This window comes from Topomyia yanbarensis, chromosome 2 (genome assembly GCF_030247195.1).
Source record: "Topomyia yanbarensis strain Yona2022 chromosome 2, ASM3024719v1, whole genome shotgun sequence".
NCBI classification, from domain to species: Eukaryota; Metazoa; Arthropoda; class Insecta; order Diptera; family Culicidae; genus Topomyia; species Topomyia yanbarensis.
This window is the reverse complement of record NC_080671.1, coordinates 177440246-177460977: the sequence shown is the minus strand read 5'-3', so window position 1 is coordinate 177460977 and position 20732 is coordinate 177440246. Positions and strand designations below refer to the sequence as shown.

Genomic DNA, 20732 nt, shown 5'->3' with positions numbered 1-20732 from the left:
ATTTGTCAAGGAAACAAAGTCTAGAAGACTGCAAAACGATCTGATGCTTGTGGAAAAAGTTATTAAGCAAAAACCGATTGATGCCCTGAAGATTGATGAAAATTTCACTTTTCATAGCATCACTGCTTCTGACGGTTTTATTATATACAAAATTTTTAACTTTCTTTTATTATGTACAAAAGAAGCCTCAATTTATAACTCAAAACCTTGCGAAGTGGCCAAATAGTATAGATAAACGATTTAGATACGTTAAGAGAGGATTAAAACAAAATTGCGGATAATTGGACAACCAACAGCAGTGGTGCTAGAAAAAATGAATATTTTTTCAATCGTCAGAGCATCAATTGGTTTTTGCTTAATAACTTTTTCCACAAGCATCAGATCGTTTCGTGGTTTTCGAGACTTTTTTTCTTTGTTAAATTTCCTATACAAGCCACATAACGACTTATTTTTAGGAAGTAATGGGCGACTCCTGGAGGAATTATTTTGTTAAAGTTAACTTTCCCATACAAAATCCCATGTAAACTTTAAACAGTGGGCGCAAAAATATAGTTTCACCGATCGAGCTAAGAATTTGCACAGTTGTTCTAGGACCCAAATGGTACCTAAAAAGTTGCTCGGGGCTGGAATCTATTTTTTGTCCCACCCTATTGTGCATTGCATAAGGGGCCATCCATAAATGACGTAGCATTATATGGGAGAGGGGGAGTTTTGTATTTTGTGATGATGTGTGACGACAGGGGTGTAGGGGGTCATGTCATGCTACGTAGCATTTTAAAAGGGAATATGGGTTGATCTGATGTCACGACAAACTTACCCGTTTCATCTAACTAACATCATAGACCTACCAGACATGACACTCGAGGTCACTAATGTGTTGCAAAAATTTAACGGCTTTTTCAAACGTTAATTTATCAAGTTCATTACTTTCCGTGCTCACCGCAAGAGGCGCGTAACCATATGACATGATTGACAAGAATGCCCAAACGCACACTATTGAGCGGCTGTTATTGTCGTTTTTGTTATTGTGCCAAATAAACAGTTTTAGATTGAAACAAGAATAAAGCTTGGGTTCTACAATTGCTTTTCATAATCGTTCGTCTTGAAATCAAGACTTTAAGTCAGTATGACGAAAACGGGGGCGTAAATTATGAGAAGATTGTTTGGGGAGCAATGTCAAGAGAAAACAGTGGGCATCTAAGTGTACCGCAACGACGATGGCAAATTGCGCATGTTTTTAATCATGTTTTTCTTCTGAAGTCAAAAGAGAGTAGATTGGAATATGATATTCATAATAGTTAATTGTAATTACACTTGCATATCAAATAAGGCGAATCTGGGCATTGTGCGGAAATATTTCATTTTTCATTTTCAATTCAATAGCAAAAACACTATGGTTTGTGCACTTTCCACTAACTTTACAAACTGACTTATGGGGAATAGTTCACATTACAGCGTACGGAACAATCAAATTGCCCACCTAACATTCTGTGATAATGATAGATAATCCTTCTTGCTCACATAGTGTAGATTCCAGCAAATAAATCTATACATTTCTCGGAATTCGGCGTCTCATCCGTTAGATTAATGGTTGTTGTTAGTTGCTGTGGTCTATAATAATCACTTACGCATACCAATGTCAAATTACTGGGTAGGGAAAGTTATGAAAATTAGAGCCATAGTACTCAAGTGAGAGCAAGAATGTGAAGTAAACAGATCGGAAAACTAGAAGTGGCAGGGTCATTAGAACAGGCTTAATATCGTACGGGCTTAATCTTTGTCTTTTGTTAATGAGGGTCGAGCTTAGGCAGTATAACTATGAATCACCCTAGTTCACTAACATGTGTCCTGATAAAGGTAGACGTGTCTATCTTTACCGTGACAACCAACGTTCTTTTATTTTTTTTAAATTTTTTATTGGGTCAAGGGGGGAAGGGTTACCGTCAAGCTACGTAATTACCAGGGTAGGTATTTAGAGGATTGGGACGAAATGCTACAACGTGGGAGGTATGTGTTAAAAATCACTAAAAAAAATGCTAAGCCATTTATGGATGATCCTTAATGGTGTGTTTTGTTGCGGCCAAAACAGAAATGAGTCAATTGGAAGCGCGCGTAAACGAACTTGAAAAATCTTACGTCTTACGTCAAACATGCGTACAATCTGGCTTCTAATAAACACCAAGGCAGGAGTTTCACGCAAAAAAGAGACGGTCATAGTTGACAATAGTTTCAAAAAGAAGTAACTATCAAAATTTACAATAGATTGAATTATTTGACAAGCAATTTGCACTTGTGGAAGTCGAGGTGAATTTTTATCACAAAAGGCACCATGATGAAATTTACACCACTGAATACCTCCAAAAATGTCTTACTATCTGAAGAGCAGCATAACACAACTGTTTAGATATTTTTACTGAAATTCTCTAAACCACGTACATTAGAAACATATGGGGCCGTGGTGGAAGAGGAGATATGAAAGACTAACGATGAAGGATGCTACTAGAGTCTCATCGTAAAAGAACACTTTTTAGCAAATTTGTTTTACACATTTGGGCAAAGCGAATTTATCAAAACTTTTGTACATTACAATGCATCATTTCAATAACATTTTGTAATGTTTCCATGCAAAAATTCCAACAAGCGACTCGGTGACGAAGTTTTTTGTGGAAAAACATGATTTGCGTTGTTGATTGGCATTTAAAATCTTCTTAACCAATTTATTTCTAAACCCGATAACCGCTCAAAAAATTGAAAATATCCAGTTCATCTCGCCATAGCCGATAATATGGTGCACCAACCGAACACGAAAATCATGAGAAGTCCGCCACAGACTTGTTTCTATTATCATTAATATTGAGCTATATGAAGCGAACGATGCATTTCCTCAAAGGACAATACCAAGAAACTTGTGAGCTATACACGTTTGGTGGATAGCGATTTTATTAATTAGTGTCGTTTCGTGCTACTAACGGGGACCATTTTTTGTGGAAAGTAGTTTATACAACGAAAAAAATAATTTTGAAGCACCCGGTTGAAGATCGTTCGTCATTGGTTTCCGCTATTTTCTTGCATCAGGCCACATATCTTGAACAGAAAGAATTATGAAATCAGTCGCAGTCTCCTTTTCAGGAAACTGCATATAACATAACAGTATCGAGTTAGAAGACGATTGACTGACTGCAGCGTTTAGTTTGTTCAACTAGCAAGAAAAATATCTTTCACTGAGAATTTTTTAATCAAGAGAAATATCTTCCACTGAGAATTTTTTCTTCTTTAGCAATCAAAATAGCCTTCATCAGAGTTAATGAACCAGACAGAAGAATTAAAATTTGAACAGATCTTCCTTCACCAACTATTATTTCAATTTCCGAAAGAAACACATAAAACTAAAAGAACCAATTCCAGAACATCCAACCGAAGCTCGTTTGTGATTGGTTCCCGATAATTTCATGCATTTTATAAGATTTTGAAGTTTTTCAAATTGAACATTTTGATATCACCGATAACTTGAAAACTATTTGATGAATGGGAAAAAGTATTAAATAATAAAAATAGCGCTTTCGTTTTCGTTACCCAGAAAAATTTGGATATTATGTTCAGCGATTTATAAAAAATGAGGAAAGTTTCACCAACAGTTCATTCAGTTAATTCAGTTTATTCAGTTGGTTTAGTTCACTCAATTGGTTCAGTTGGTTCAGTTCGTTCAGATTCAGTTCAGATTCAGTTCAGATTCAGTTCAGATTCAGTTCAGATTCAGTTCAGATTCAGTTCAGATTCAGTTCAGATTCAGTTCAGATTCAGTTCAGATTCAGTTCAGATTCAGTTCAGATTCAGTTCAGATTCATTTCAGATTCAGTTCAGATTCAGTTCAGATTCAGTTCAGATTCAGTTCAGATTCAGTTCAGATTCAGTTCAGATTCAGTTCAGATTCAGTTCAGATTCAGTTCAGACTCAGTTCAGATTCAGTTCAGACTCAGTTCAGACTCAGTTCAGACTCAGTTCAGACTCAGTTCAGACTCAGTTCAGACTCAGTTTAGACTCAGTTCAGACTCAGTTCAGACTCAGTTCAGACTCAGTTCAGTCAGTTCATTCGTTTCATTCGGTTCATTCGGTTCATTCGGTTCATTCGGTTCATTCAGTTCATTCTTTTTATTCTTCTTATTCTTTCTTTCTTTTTATTCTTTTTATTTTTTTATTCTCTTTATTTCTTTTATTTAATTTTTTCTTCTTTTTATTACTTTTATACTTTTTATTTGGTTATATTGTTTTATACTTTTTATTCTTTTTATTCTTTGTATTCGTTTTATTCTTTTTATTTACCTTTTTCTTTTTATTCCTTTGATTCTTCATATTCTTTTTGCTCATATAACTCATTTCACTGACGTCAAAAATGGACTCGAGTGTTCATTTTTGACAGTTCGCTTGTACTGTTTACAAGGACTTAGAAAAATTCTTTGTGACTTGCTTCGAGCGAATCTAGTCGTCCAGAAAAAAATTTAAGTCCATGTAGATACAAGCAACTGTCAAGAAAAGTGAGATTAACTGTGTCAGTAAAGAACCTAATTCATTGTATTCATTTTATATAAGGGGCCGTACACCAATGACGTAGCTTTTTTTCGGCGATTTTCGACCCCTCTCTTCCCCCTCGTAGCATTTGGTCACACAATTCTAACTTCCCCCTCGTAAATAACGTAGCATTTACCTACCCCCTACCCCTAGTCCCATGCAAAGCGGCAGGAGATAGAAATAAGTTACATATGTTTTTCAATTATTTTAAATACATGTCCTTTCAAAATGTTTGACGACTTTTATCAACATTTTCATTGCAACAGCACATTGCGTGCAAAATAAGCCCATTTCATGACAAATATAGTGTTGATAGTTTTGTTTTGAATTTTATATGTCAAGGGGAGGATGAAGAGAAGTTCTCTCAGTCCACAATCCTGCAGCTGCCAATGATTCTAAGAAGCATACGTTCATCTAAATTACAAAATTTTGTTTGGTTGAATCCTAAGTGAAAATTTAATTCAGCTTCCAAACGAAGTCTACTAGTTAGCAACATTAGCTAAGTAATGTAGCAAGTTAAATCCGCATACAAAATCTTTTCGTATATTTGCAAACTAGTAATTCCGCGAATCGTAATTTACCTCATGAAAAACCGCATCAAAAGTAACTTGTTTGAATTTAAATTTATTTCTTTTCGGAATGGACTATCATGAAATTGTTGTCTGTAAACAATGTGTTTTAAACTACGTCGCACAACTTTTTACCCTACCCTCCCCCTCGGCACACTTCGTCACAAATTTAGTATACCCTCCCCAAAATGCTACGTCATTTATGCATGGCCCCTAATTTATTCAGTTCATTAATTTATTCTCTTTATTTTGCATTTAATTTATTTTATTTTAGCAATGTGATTTATATTATTCATTCTACTCATTTCATGAATTTGAAATTTTTTCTTGATTGATATGTTACTTTCTTGATATTTTCAATTTCATTTACTTCATTGATTGCTATTGTGTTCATATCAGAAAAGAGTAATAATATATGAGCGAATTTAATTCGTGGATAATTGACCTTGCATTTCAGTAAACCCACTGTTTTACATCTTTTTGTCATGTTTACTTTTACTTTTTTTAAATAAATAAGTATAGTTGTTATTGCTTATTGTACGGTTGTAAAAAATATCTAGATATTCAGGAATTACAGTCTTATCCGTGTGGCCAAAATTTCTCGCTTAAAAATGAAATTGAGTGCCAATGAAAATATTATTGCGTTAAAATGACGTGAAAACAAAGACCCTCTTCTCAGCTATATCGTTCTTAACAAAACAAAATACTTTTTGACTAGCACGCTTAAGTGCCTTATGTATTATTTATAAACTTGTCATTTAAATATCTGATCTATTCTGGCCAATACCTATTATTATACCCGAGCTTGGTTAATCGTGACAATCTCTTATGCTAAAGTGGTCATTTTTAGAAAATTTTAGAAAATTTTATTGTCTTCTATAACATTTCTTCAACATTTTATTAAATGATTTGTTTATTTAATTCGGTTCAATGCGTGTGGAGACCTGCTTCTGAGGTGGGGAAACATCAGTTTCTCACAAGCTGCGGATCGCTCATTTCTATATCGTACACTTCCGATTCATCATCGTGGTTACTGTTTTCGTGTTCGCGAACAACTGATTTCTGCCTTGCTTCTTGCCTTTACGTGTCACGAGTGTGAACTTGTCAATATTATGTGAAAAACTGCCACAAATTTGGCAATTGTTTGCGGTTCAGCCCATTTTCCACCGCATTTGTCCGGAGCCCCACTACTTGCTTCTGCGACTCACTCATCTCGACAGATCAGTACGGCAAGAATGAAAGTAACTGTTTCTTTAGTTCTTCTGGTAAGGGACACACTCTAAATGTAGCTGTTTTTGTCGTTCGCTTCGCATTGGCTCGGGCAGAAGCAGAAAGCACCCCGAGTGTCGTGACTGTTGCTTCGAAATAACAATCTTCTTCAATATTTTCTCATCAATTTGTCCATACTAAACGAGATTCAAATTTGTTAAGAGTCCCGGAAAAACATGTCTTTTTATTATTCATTTTCGAAAATATTCGGGAGGAGGGCTTTATCCTCAAAGACGTTCTGACGAAGTTTTCAACCCGCTGTACCTCATCGGCGCCTTGATGGCACTTTCAGGGACACAGAAAAAAGTCACTTGAAATGTATCGGCTAGGTACAGACGGTATTTTTGACCATTTTCAACTTTTTTGCAATCCACGAACCCGATTATGTCCTGTTTTTTTTGTGCGCAGAATGTTTTATTTACCGATTCTAAATTGACGGAGCTTTAGTCATCGTACATGCAGGCTCTATACAAAAATAATTAAGTGGCTGAAAAGTCTATCGATGCACAAATGTATTAACTTTCCAAGTCCTGGGCCAATCTAAGCAATTTGACTTTTTATTACCTCAATCAATTAGTGAAAGTTTTAGTTATGAATGTGAATATATTATCAAATTAGAAAGTTTGAACGAACAGGCGACAACACATATTCAACGAGCAGCCGTGCATGATTAGTTTATTTGACTAGTATATAGTACAGACAGTTTTCCATTAACTTCTTGGGCGAGGTAATGTTTGCTAGGGATAGGTTAAACTCCTTCCGGATCATCCGGACTCAAATAAAATTGAGTTGGATAGCATAAATAATTTCATCAACAAAAAGGGACACACTATCATCATCATCAACATCGTCATCGTCGTCGTTTCTACTTCCGAAGGAAGCATTTAACGTCCAACTAACTGGTTGATCGTCGGTTCCGGACATAATCTATCTTGCTCCAGACTTCTGAACTCCACAAAGAAGGAAGAAGCATCAACTAACAACACAATAATTAATGTCCCGATGATCAGGATTAAAGAGCAGTACTAATGACCAAGGACGACGGCTGGCAAGTGCAAACTGGATATTTATTGCTACAAACATTGATGGAGTGACCGGGTAGTGGGGACGACTGTTTAGGACCGGAGGTGGTAGAGTGTGACAAGTCAGTAAAATTGAACTCACCAATTAGCAGATTAATTCCCTCCGTCAAATCCTTATCGTACAGAGTGACCAGCTTCTTTCCATCGACGACCAGTGGGGTGATATCGAGCAGAACTCCCTCGGTGATGTCACAGTGTTCATGGCCAAGGCGAGTCACCTGGTAGACGGCGGTCGTCGCGTGATGGGCACTGATTTTAATTAAAAAGAGCAAGTGTGAAAATGGGGTGTGAAAAATGAGGGATATGATTTATGTTGCACGTTGCATAGGCGCCTTGCGGTGGTTTTTTCATGTGCCTGACAGTGCTATGTGAAACTTGGTCGGTTTGCGTTTCGGTGAGCAAAGCTGCATAGCGTGAGTTTGGTTAGTGACAATCACTTGCAGTTATTCTTTGTATGGAAAATATAAAAAAAACTAATAATTGCATCATGAGGGAAGAAAAAGTATCTGCCAAAATAATAATATTAATTTATTATTATAAAAAGCGAGACACAGGTCAGTGGAATCATATCAAAGCTATTATACGGTGATGGAAAGTAAGCAGGTACTTTTGAAATTCACTGGTGTTAACAAATCCCCCTTTGGCAAAGCAAAGGAAATATCTATTCTTTCATTTCCGCTGCCAAAAACATGATTACTTAGCACAATTGAAATGGTTTCCCCGTGGTCAGCAATGTTCGTGTCAAGTTAGGTGTTGCTTTTAACCATTTACGCTATGTAGAAGTACCTTAACGCCATATACATCTGATTGGCCGATCTCACTTACCTTTCGACTGATTTGTTATAATTGGACGGTATTAGGTGCTTATCGTCTATCTCCACAATTAGTACGTCACCGGATTGAATGTCAGCGGTTCCTTCCCACGAGATCGTCGTTGGTGTGCAGCTGGAGCCAGCCGAGCAGTCCTCTGGAGTCTGAGGGGATGAAAACAAGAAGAAAGAAATTTTTAGTGGATATGTTTTAAAATAAATAAATATAGATCTGTTAAACGATGAAAACAAAAAGCTGCTTCATATGATCAACTGAGATTCGTAAGATTGACAGGGCATACATCAGCCGATCTGGGTTCGATTCTAAATTCCTAATAGCGAGATAGTATTATTCCGTATACAGAGGTGAGTGAATCCAAACAATCTGAATCTTTACATGCACATTTAGTAATGAATCATGTATACTTATATCTCGTAACCCAGACATCGGTGTCGAAACTGGCATTTAAGTGATGGTAAGTTCCATGTTATCTTTGCATTATTTTCATCACCGCTGATGATTTTGGTAAGGACGATCGTCGATTTTTTAGTTAAAATTAATACCCCGTACAATTATGTTTTGGAACCACCCTGCACAACTTATTAAAATCGCGTGCGAGCAATTCTCTACGCACTTTATCTTCCACAATAGGCAAAATTTAGCGCTCACATTTCGGCACTTTAAACTAGCTTGTACATAGGACTATCGAAATTGTGGAGTACCAGCACTGTTCAGTTTGATGAGCCCCCCAAAACAAAGAAGTGTGCTGAAATTTCAGATGATAAATAAATACAAATTGACCAACATGACGTTCCTAGCCCGAAAAGGGTGCCGCAAAATCCCTAATGAATCGGAAAAAAGCTCATTTACTCTGCTTTTGATAGTGTATAAAAGGTACTCCATTAGCTATCTACTATTCGTTCCACTTCCGGTCAATCAAACCAGCAGCGAATTCGCTTCTTCTTCTGAATAATAATGATTTGTTGGTGTTTGGGCACAGAAAAGATGTTTCCAGTGAGGGGCCGACAATTCTGTGAAACGATGGTAATAATTCAGAGCAATACGAACGCTTGATTGTTGAAGCATAACACGTTTCAGCAAAATATTATTTTATTGTCTTTCATAAATTAACTGTACCATTCCGAGCGGCATAACGAATAAATATTTGTTTGAGCTTTTCCCAATTTCGAATGGGTGTGCTGAACATATTTCATACATAATTTACACAAAAGTCAACGTTAAAAATGTGTTCATTACGGAAATTCTCCGGAAGAAAAACTACCGCCTTCTTGCAGTGTGACATTTTGATCGAAACCCTTATCTATCCCATTCTGTGGAGCAGTCTATTCGAGTTGTACGAACCATATTTACAACTCCAATTCGCTTTACCTCTCTTATATAGAAACGTTATGCAATCGCTCCAAAGATGGAATGCTGAAGCCCGGATTCAATTCGACTCAGTTCGTCGATATCACAATCTGTATGTACATACATACATCTTTCATTTTTATAGAGCTTTAAAAAACTTTCGAAAAAGCCCTGAGACTGAAGAAAAAAATGTAAAAATCCTAACGTCTCAGGGAACCACCTGACCCGCTAAAAACCACTGCTCTTACCCAGAAGCTGATTCCTCTCCGGCCCTACCTTACGGCACTACTTCAGGAAGGGGTTTTTATTGTGTATAGCACCCGCTCTAGTTCAACTACTTAGGTTGCTTACAGAGTGGCGGCGAGAAGCTGAGCTGGCGCTGGAACTGACATTAGAATGCGAGATGCGAGAAACCTGCTTGCTTCAAACCAAAGGGATGATGTCAGAGTGAAAGCTGAGCGGATCGGCGCCGACTGCCAGCTTTTACTCTATTTGATATGCTGCGAGCAGGTTTCTCGCACTCTGATGTCAGTGCCAGCCTTAGCTCAGCTTCTCGTGGCCACTCTGTAAGCACCCTTAGCAGGTAGTTCTTTTAGTAGGCTGACAGTACCACCCGTCTACACACACCATCAGTTCTCCACCATCCACACAGACTAGCAATTTCTGTATGGCAGTCGGGAAGCTAGCTGAGGATCGAGACTTAGTGCTTTTCCGTCACGAAGACAATCTGGAGAATGCCTAATTTACCGAGCTCCCTTGTGCAATCCGGCACCGCAACTCCTTTCTCGTACTATTCAACACCACTGACTCGACATGTTCGCGAACTACTCGGTTTAGTCTCCGACGATGGATGGATATTCCAACGGAGAATTCCCCGGTGAGAGAGGTTCTCCCGAAATCGAGCAGTGGATTGCTCCCGATACCGATGTTCGGTTCCGTGAGCAATTTAGCTCCCCGCTTCGTCCCGATCTACTCGATCTAGCGCCCGGCGGTGGACCTAGTCTACTCATCCGGGCCAGCAAGAAAGTGCTGAGATCCATCTAGTGATTTTGAGTGGAGCGCAGCTTCCGGTTCACTGTTAACTATTCGACGCGGTCTTCTCGGTCTAATCCCCGGCGGCGTACATAACCTACTCACGATCTACCCGGTAGGGTGTCGAGGTCGGTCTGACGATTCCGGTGAAGCCTGCCGTCTGGTTCACTGGTGCCCTGGCGACCCGAACCCAGTGCTAAATCACGTACTACTCAATTGGTCCCTGTCGGTGCATCTAGTCTACACCGACGGAGAGTTCCCCGGTTCGAGAGAACTTCCGCTTCTCGAATCCCGATTTGTGGTTTCACGGAGACTTTCTAGCCAATGGCGCTACTTTGTTAGTCCCTTCGCAATTTCCCTCTGCAACTCGGAGAGTACACTCGCAACCACTCTGTTGACAGCGTCCTAGGTATGCTCGTCGTGGCACACCTCTTCAGCGGTATTGTCCACTGTTGCACCAGACTTACCCATTCGGACTGCTTCGAACCAAGGGCATTCGGTGTCTCTTGCACGTTCACATACTTCGGGCAAAGGGGTCATGTAGCACCCCTGCGTCAAATGCAAGTTCACCTCTCCATTATTCCTATGCACCAAAGCCGACGCTTTTGGGATTAGTCGGTGGGTCCACCTTTCTTTCTCCGCGTTATCCCATTCCTGCTACCACTTTGCGAACGAGTCCGCTCGAAACAGTTCCCTTGCATTACGTGTATTTCTCCGCTGGTAGAATTCCTGGTCCACGGACAGAGTGATGCAGATTAGGATCATCCTTGCGATAGCGCATACTGACTCCGACGATATTGTTCTGTAAGCACTCGTTCAGCTTTCCACGGTTCCGCTTGGTTTTCAGCACAGCACCCCAGCCAGGAACCCCATATCGCAGTATCGATGACGAAACAGTAGATAGCACATGTTCCATAACGCTTTTCGGACAGCCGACGCTTGGCTCGATTCTCGTTATTGCGTTCATTGCCTACGCCGACTTTTCGTAGGCATAGCCGACGTGGTTATTGAAGCTCAGCCGGTCATCGATTATCGCTCCGAATTGCTTCAATGCACGCTTCGATGCAATCACTTACCGTCCGACATCGATCTGCATCCGCTGCACCGCTTTGCAGTTGCTGACCAACAACACAACAACAACAACAACAATCGCGTCTATTATCTCAGTCACCGACACCTTCACTTCTTCAAGTGTTTCACCCATCACCGTTAGTGACGCGTCGACCGCGAAATCCACGATTTTCACTTTCCTGGGCAACCGCAGTGTTAAGACCCTATCGTACGTCCCGTTCCAAATAGAAGAACCTAGAATGGAGCCCTGAGGAACGCCCGCTGTGATTCGCATTGACTTCTGCCCTTCGCTCGTCTCGTACAACAGCACTCTGCTATGGAAGTAGCTCTTAAGTATCAGGCACGGATAGTCGGGAACCCTCATTCTGTACAGCGCTGCGGCGATGGCTTCCAGCTGGCGCTGTTAAATGCACTCTTCACATCTATCGTGACGCAATATCGATCTCTTCTTCGCTTCTGTTTGGATGCCTTCTCAGCACTCTCTTGCACTGTGTGAATTGCATCCACTGTAGATGCTCCTTTGCGGAATCGGAACTGCATCTTGGACAGTCCACGCTCACCTTCTGTGCATTTTGTCAACCTGTTAGGAATTATCCTTTCCAGGAGTTTTCCGAGTGTATCCAGCATACTATGTGCCTACATGAGGACGGTTGCTTCCCTGGCTCCGGTAGCAACACCGGCTTCTGGAACTTCCACAATTCCGGGAAGTTGCCTTCCTTTAGACACTTCTGCAACACAATCCTGAACATGTTCGGGAATACCAGAATCGCAGCCTTCAGTACAATGTTTGGTATTCCATTCGGACCGGAAGCTATCTTTGATTTCAGGCGCTTCCACGCTTCTTCGAGCTCATCGTTAGTCACTTGCCGATCGTCCGTGTTTGCTCCTTCTTCTTCGCCGTACGGCGTCGGTGGTCAGACAATTGGATCGTGCTTCGGGAAAAGACCCTTGACGATTATATTTTTCCCATCACGGCTCGATACGCGTTGCCCCAGGGATTGGCGTCTACTTCTCGGTACAGCTCTTTGTGGCATTCTGACATGCTAGCTCTGATCTTCCGTTTTAAAGCGGCCCTAGCTTCCCGAAACGCTGCTTTGCGCTCTTCTCTATTTGGCTCCGATATTACTCTCTGAGCCCGCCCTCTGACTCTGAGATAATCAGCGCGTAGCGTACGAAGCGTCTCATTCCACCAACAAGCTGCACGCCGTCTATTGCATGGTTCCAGTTTTGGCGGCATTGTTGCGTCACAAGCCGCCAAAATCCTGCTTATTAGGTCAGCCACATTCACGTTCTCGGTCTCGCCGTTCGGCCGAAGTGCCTCAACGAAGTCTTTGTTGGAGGCTTTGGTCTTCCACTTCCGCTCGCCGGTCGTCTTCCTCTGTTCTGCAGCAGGGTTCCGTTGACTCATACGGTAGCGAATCGTCTGGTGGTCACTATGCGTATAGTTTCGCATACTCTCCAATCCATGTTCGCCGTCAATGAAGAATTACAGAATGTGACATCGATGATAGACTCCCTCCCGTCCCTCCGAACTGTGCTAACAGAACTTTCACTGCACAATCGTACGTCTTCGCTAGAGCTTTCTGCAGGATACACACTCTTGTGCTCGTTACTGTACTGCTCCACTCCACAGCCCAAGCGTTGATTTCACCATAAATGACTACCGGCTTCCGAACGATCAACTGGTCTGTTAACTGCTCCAGCATTAGGCTGAACTGCTCTACTATCCACCATGGAGGAGCGCAACAGCTGCACACGAAGACACCGTTGATTTTGGCGATCACGAAGCCCTCGTATGAGCGTTCTACCACTTCTTGAATGGGGAATCTACCTATAACTTGTATCACAGCTGTTCCCGATCTATCCACCACCCAGACGGCTACAACAGATGCTATGCGGTCTTACAATGATTTAGAATTATTTGGGTTATCTCCATTATCGTTGGTCTGGATTCGCCTTCTTGTAGGCAGGGCCTTTAAAGCTTCCCGTGTCATGGTCGTTTTCGTCCGCTGGGGTGCAAAGCAAGTACTTCGGCCTATCGGAAGATGGCCCGTCTTCCAGCATTTCCTGTACGTCCCGAATCCATCCGGGCCTTCGCAAGTCCCTGCCAATTGTCCAAATCATAGCTCGTAACTCGACTGAAATTTAATTTTTTTTGGAGAAAATTATCCTACGAAGTCTCGACAATTAGGCGAACTGCTTGTTTTCAGTTACTCAGTTTTGTTTTTCGGAGAAGAACAGGAACAAAGCGCTACTCCCATCAGAAATCTAACTCATGTACACAAGAAAAATAGAAGTTAGTTGTCTGGATTGTTAGTCGTGGAGAATCGGTCGGGTTTTGTCATCATTCGTTTGACCGTCGTTGTGGTACCAGCCAGCATCGGTAGCAGCATGGCAGAATTTTTCGTGCTATGACCCATATCAAACAGTCCGCGAGTCCACCGAACGTAAATCTCCCCGAAAGCAGTTAGCAACGAAAGCCGTCCGCAAAAGTGCTCTTGGTACCGACCAGGAAACGTCGCCCTGTGAAATATTTGCCGCTTTAAAAAGTGAACGGAGCTACTAATCCGCAAGCTGTCTTTCCAGCATATGGTTCGTAAGATTACGCAGAACTTCAAAATCGATTTACGCTTCCAGACTTCAAACGAAATGGCCCTCAAGAAACCAGCAAAGCCTACCTGGTATGAAATAGTGCGACACGCCACGCTACCCGAGCAAACGATAAGACCATAATACCTTAATGATCATGATTCAGATTCACCCCCATTATATGATACTGATATGCATGTAATGGGATCAACTCATGAAAACACCATCGCCATGGTCCAGTAGATCCCATGTAAAATCCATACTTTGGTGTATCTATGCGTTATTGAGACTATTTTATGGTAATTCAATGGTTATAAAATTTACAACGAACCATACTCATGGTCCTTTTGAGGGGTCATATGTTGTCTGAGACCATGCGAATTTGTTCGATGAGTAACCATTATGCCGAAAGACATCAAACTGACTCACCGGATCAGCCGTTAGTGGACCTATTGTGACTCCCATAATAAAACAAACCAATGGTTTGAATTACAAAAAAAAACCCAATCCGCCCTTCTCTTCTGCCAACTTGGATTATTTTCAATCTTGATACTGCGCGACTGCGGCATTGGTTTGCTAGTACATATGCAATAACATCTAATATGTAATAACGCCTAACAAGTTTGTTAGATATGTGTGTGTTGTCTTCAAGAAAGTTGTAGTTTAATTAAAAAATATGATACGCTAACAAATGCGAGAGAAGGAATACGAATAGGAATGGTCGCCCTGAAAGGGCAGGTTTGGTTTGGCATCGTTTCACCTGCCAACAAAGAAAAAATTAATTCTTTTCGGTGTTCTTTGGTAGTAGAATGGTATGAATGTTAGGCAACACACCATCTTGGGCAAAAATCACGCCAGAGAGCAATTTGTTCCTTGTTTTGAATGACCAGCTTCATCTGACGAAGAATTATCCTGGCCTTTTTGTTTTCACGAGCTGTGTTTCCTGCCAGCACCAATATTTCGGCGACGAGATATTCCATTGCGGCGGCATACGACCCCCGGTTCTGTACTCGGTTCAGTTTACTTTCGAAGCGAAATGGGCTGGTCATCGAATGAAATCAGTTTACTTCCGTCGTCAAAGAGGTAGAGCTTCGAACAAAATCTGTTTAAAATTTGCGGCATGTAATTAGTGGGAACCAACCCGGAATGAGCTTCAGTCAGATAATTTATAATAGGTTTTTCCGTCTGTGTATGCTAGTTTCGACCCGTCGGATATAAAATTAATAGTTAATGAAGGTTTGATAGCGCTGATAAGGGCTGATTTGATTTTCAAAGAAAATGTTCGCTGGGTGAGAGATTTTTGTTCCAATCGGCCCTCGTTGTGGAGCAGTACAAACTAATTATTACAGTCAGTCCACTGAGCCGACTGAATCCCAATATTCACCTTCTCTCCCGATGTTTAAATGTAGTCTCCAGTCATTCAGCAAGGTTGACTAATAGAAACCGACTAAAATCACAAACATTTTTGTTCAAGACTTGCGGCTGGGTGCATAAAATTTTCAGTAACCAATCATGAACTGACTTTTGTCGGGTGTTTTAAAATCTAGTTTTTCGTTGTATATGCTATTCTCTAACAAACAAAAATAAAAATATTTGCCTCTGCTAGTAGTAGGTAACGAAACAAAATGATTCATCCACCCGCCGTGTACAGCTCAAAAATATTTCCTTCTCGGTATTTTACAGTCCTTTGAGAAGACTCACTGTACGCTCTAAACAGCTCAATCATTTAAGTGTTCGATTGGTGCAGCATATTGACTGCTCTGACCGAGATGAGCTGAATTTTTCACCATTTCCGAGTAGTTTTCGAAAGATTTTTCGAAACAGTTTTTCGTTCAGTTCGAAATGGAGCGGAACTTCGTAGTATAAATGGTTACGCCGCGGTACAATTTTCGAGGAAGCCAATTTGTATTGTCCTAAAAATAATGTCACTATTGAGTTACTTAGTACTTTGGAATGGTAATTCATATTCCTATGACCTCATATAGACTACCATTCCAAAGTATTGATATCTATTGACCAGTTTGAAAGTTATGTGTGGTACCAGGTACGACAAAAAATCACCATCCGGCATTCAAATGGCCCTAGTATCCTTTGCCTACTCTTAAAATATCAGTACAGTACTCGTATAACTAATATTAGTTGAGTTGGGTTCGCAGCACATGATTCGTCTCGAAGCTACCAACAAACACCGACGCCCAGCCAAAAAGGGCAAGTTGCTGGCTAACGGGGGGCTATTTGCCGCTAATTGCCCTTCAATTTGCCAGCAAATTGCTGGCAATTAGGGGGATATTTCAAATGCAACATTTGGGCGGTTTCCCGCAGTCATTTATTGTCCGCTCTACCCGCCCTTAAATCGCATCCAAATTGCCCACGGAACGCGTCATTTAATCGCCCTTTATTGCCTAATATGAAAATTACAAATAATACTTATTTTCGGATTCACCAAAAAACTATAGGAAGTATTTTGATTGTTTTCGTATAGCTTTCAAATGGTTTACAATATCATCTTGATGTCAAAGAGAAAGTTACAGGAAATATTATGGGCCTTTTGAAAAACTTATTGTTGTTGATGGGGAAACGCGAATAACATCTGAAAAGGTCGTAATAAAACAAAATAATTGTGCTGTTAAAACAAAATTTAAAATATCTCGAGAACTGCCACAATTTATTTGTAATATACATTTTGATTTAAATTTAAATTCGAAAAGAAAATTGCGTTTTTGACTGCAAATAGTATGAATTATAAAAAATATGTCAGAAGTTGTTGTTAAGAAAACTTTTTTATTGAAAGCTTCTCCATGATCCAAATACACTTAAAAAGTTTTTTTACGTCTTTAAAACGATAAAAAGTAGATTTTTGACATTTCATGAATACACGAATAACTTTTAAAAAGGGTACAATCACACGAATTAACTGTTTTGCTGGAACAAAGTTACAAATATTTCGAAAATTATTACATTTTGAAAGATTTTCGTTAAATGCGTTTTGATTTGAAATGATACTTAGAATTATATTCTGTAATAAAATTACAGTTTTGTATGTCATTTAGTATGAAATTTTAAAACACGGTAAAGTTATTGTTAGAAAAACTTTTTTAACGATAAATTATCCATCATACAAGCACATTCAAAATGTTGATTTTCTTGTTAGGTTTTTGTTGACAAAATATAAAAAAATAAAAAAATGGGTTCTTTGCAATTTAAATTTTTGTTTTTGTGAAAAATGACAATTTTTTTTCAGTGTATATTTTTTCGTACATAAATATCCATTTCCTGAAGCTCGTTCTCAGAAAGTTTTGATATATAAAATATAGTAATCGAACAAAAAAAATTTGAAATTTATGCAAGTAGAAATGTTTACGCCCTTTCAGGGGCGTAGCCCCCCCCCAAACCAAAATTAATTGAATTGAAAAAAAAATTATTGGTGATGACCAGTTTAATTTTAAAAAATTATTTAGTATTTAATATTTATATAATAATTTTAGAAGTTTATTATCTGATCATTACATTGAGAACTAAATGTTTTAAACTCAATGGGGATTTTTGATGTTCGGATTGTGGGAATGGGATCTTGTAACTGATCTCTTAGTGAAAATCTTATAGTTGACAAATCATGTCAATATCAAATAAAATACCTGAATCCACATAGTAACTGACGACGTTTTCCGTTGACCTCTAGCAGGTTAGGATAAGTTTTCATGAGCATTTGATTATCTTTTGTACTATCAATTATTTGAAAATTAAAAATATTGTCAAGTTAGTTAACAGACCTCGCTCTTATTATCACACTTTTCCGTAGCCCTTTCCGAGTTTCAGAAGGACTCGACAGTATCTCTAATACGCATCACACATCACTCGATCTATTGTCGTTTGTCCGGAAATCCGTATTTGGGCATTATCTGCCAATTTTCTCAACGAACTCGCTTGCTCACGGTGATTGGTGGCGACAAAGAATTTGGGAGAACACCTTCAGCAATGTGATTGCTCAGTAACTAGTTGCAGTAATCCCTCTCGTCATCTACTGCTATTTGGATGTTCTTCATAATACACTTATCGATCAGCTCACACCCGGTCGTGAGAAGGTCCTCATTAGTATTTGTGCCTGTGGCACATAGCCTTTGCTCGAGCGATTTACCTACTCGTAGAATTTTCGTAACTCTGTACAGATGCTCCATCGCTTCGGTATTCCGATCTTCCTGTAGATGATTCCGAATGTATATTCGCACTGCGGAAGGTGGGAACATTTGTGATGTCGCAGAAGAAATTTTTGTTCATTGGCACGTGGTCGATTTGGTTCTCAGATTGTGAATCAGGTGATCTCAAGGGTGGCGTTCATGTCGTTGATAAGAAGCTTCACATTTTGCCGCGGGCTCCAAATGCACGTAGAATGCATCTTCTCGGGTCTCGCTTTGAGAGTGTAGTGCACGTTGACGATGCTGTAGTTTAAGAAATGGCCTTTGATTCAGACACATCCTTTCGCTGAGCGTCTGCTACTTGATTACGCGTTGGAGCATCTTGCTCAGTACTACGAAGCTGCACACCAAAAACATATGAATTTCATCACTGATGTAATTGTAAACATGACACAATTTAACAAACCGTAATTCACGAAATGACGAAACATTACCGTTTTCCGTTTAATTTTACATGAAACATATACTTTACATGCGCAATGACATAAAATTACACTTACTGCCATTCAGAACAAACGCCATAGGTGGAGTAAAATTACATGATTTACGAACTTTAATATCATGTAGAATTAAAATCGAACGTAAAAGTAAGTCATTTTCGATGCATTCGGATGCTCGTCAGGGTCAGGAGACGTAAATTTACACGATTTTTTCTAGCTGTGTGATTCCCATCTCGTTTGTTGTGTCATCGTTCTAGTAGAATGTAACCGCTCGATGCCCGCTTTTCCACACATTCTGTCTCGCCAAGCAAAGTTGTTACAATGCTACGGATTTGAAATTGCGAGTTTTTAGCTCATCATGTAGGATTCGTTCGAACCCAGGGAAGCAAAGTGACTTTCAGTTCGACGTTCCAAGTTTCCGTTCTGCCCATTCTTCTAAACGTGGTGTTTTCTGGCCGTCTTGTTGGGTTTGACCCAACCTCCTGTCTCGTTGAAAGACAGCCGTGCGGGGTTTCTTTGCCAACTCACGTATTCAGTTCTGTCTACGGTAGGGTTATAGCGCCCATGGCCACTCGAACCTTCTCATTTCGCTTCAACTGCAGAAGACGATAGTACCCAGTCGATGCCGGTCTACAGATTGAATTTTATCAATAGACGCACGGGGAAACATCAGATAGGAGATCGTGAACACTGGGAAGTATTTACCATTTGACGACCAACCTTAGAAGTTGATGGTTTCGAAATTATGTAATGTTGACCGTAAGCAAAGTTGTCGAACATATATTCCACTTTAAAAGTGTATATTCTTTGATTTTAGTTATCTATGGAGTTATGAAAAGGATTATTTAATATTTTTTCTTATTTGTAGAATTGAATGGTAACTGCTGACCTGTTTTTGTTTCTTAACTATCAATATTATAGCAAATTTACATTATATTGAAGCATTTACGAAAAACCAACGATTTTTATTCAATTTAATATGGTAATTAAATTATTCATTTAATGAATAATTTAATTAACGAATCTTCTTGGATCTTAATAGAGGAAGAAACGAGGACAACCGTACCGACCGTTTCATTAAGGGGTATACAATAAATCGTTGGAAGTGACTTTGCTAAGAAGGTAAATGTCACACTCAACTTCACACCTTTGGTCCTTTGCAATGGGACAGAGGCATTTACACCTGGCCCTGGCTAATAAGCCTAGGTTAAAGCATATTCTTAAGTTATGTTTGTTATGAAAAATTGATAGAAATTTGTTTTAAACTTCATAAAAACTTCAGTTTTAAAATATGAAGCTACGTTCCAATTAAAAAAAAAATTCATGGTGGTTTAATAAGAAACCAAACCTAACCTCTAAAAATTTACTCTGCTAGCCAGTCCAGTTCGCTAAAAAAATTGATTGTCAAAAAAACTTATTCATTACTAAAAAGATTTTTTTTTAAATTTACTTTTTGCTTTGAAAATGTTTTACATTTCTTATAAAAGAAATGTATAGAATTCGCTCAAACTTTCAAGATTTTTTCCGAGGCCCGGAGGGCCGAGTCTTATATACCAATCGACTCAGCTCGACGATTTGGGACAATGTCTGTGTGTGTGTGTGTGTGTGTGTGTGTGTCTGTGTGTGTGTATGTAGCGGACAAATTCTCATTCGTGTTTCTCAGCAATGGCTGAACCGATCTTATCCAAACCAATTTTAAATAAAAGAACTAAAAAACAGTATGAACGCTATTAATTTGTTTTT

General features: G+C 39.5%; 1 protein-coding gene across 2 annotated transcripts in view; it reads right to left on the bottom strand.

Annotated features, from left to right (window-relative positions):
- Positions 1 to 20732, bottom strand: part of LOC131682226 (uncharacterized) — a 500520-nt gene that overhangs the window by 164741 nt on the left and 315047 nt on the right. For both annotated transcript variants that reach the window (XM_058963559.1, XM_058963558.1), the window contains 2 exons: positions 8312 to 8460; positions 7569 to 7735 (listed from right to left, as the gene is read on the bottom strand). In XM_058963559.1, the coding sequence (XP_058819542.1) occupies positions 7569 to 7735; positions 8312 to 8460 (316 nt within the window). The remainder of the gene's footprint in view (positions 1 to 7568; positions 7736 to 8311; positions 8461 to 20732) is intronic.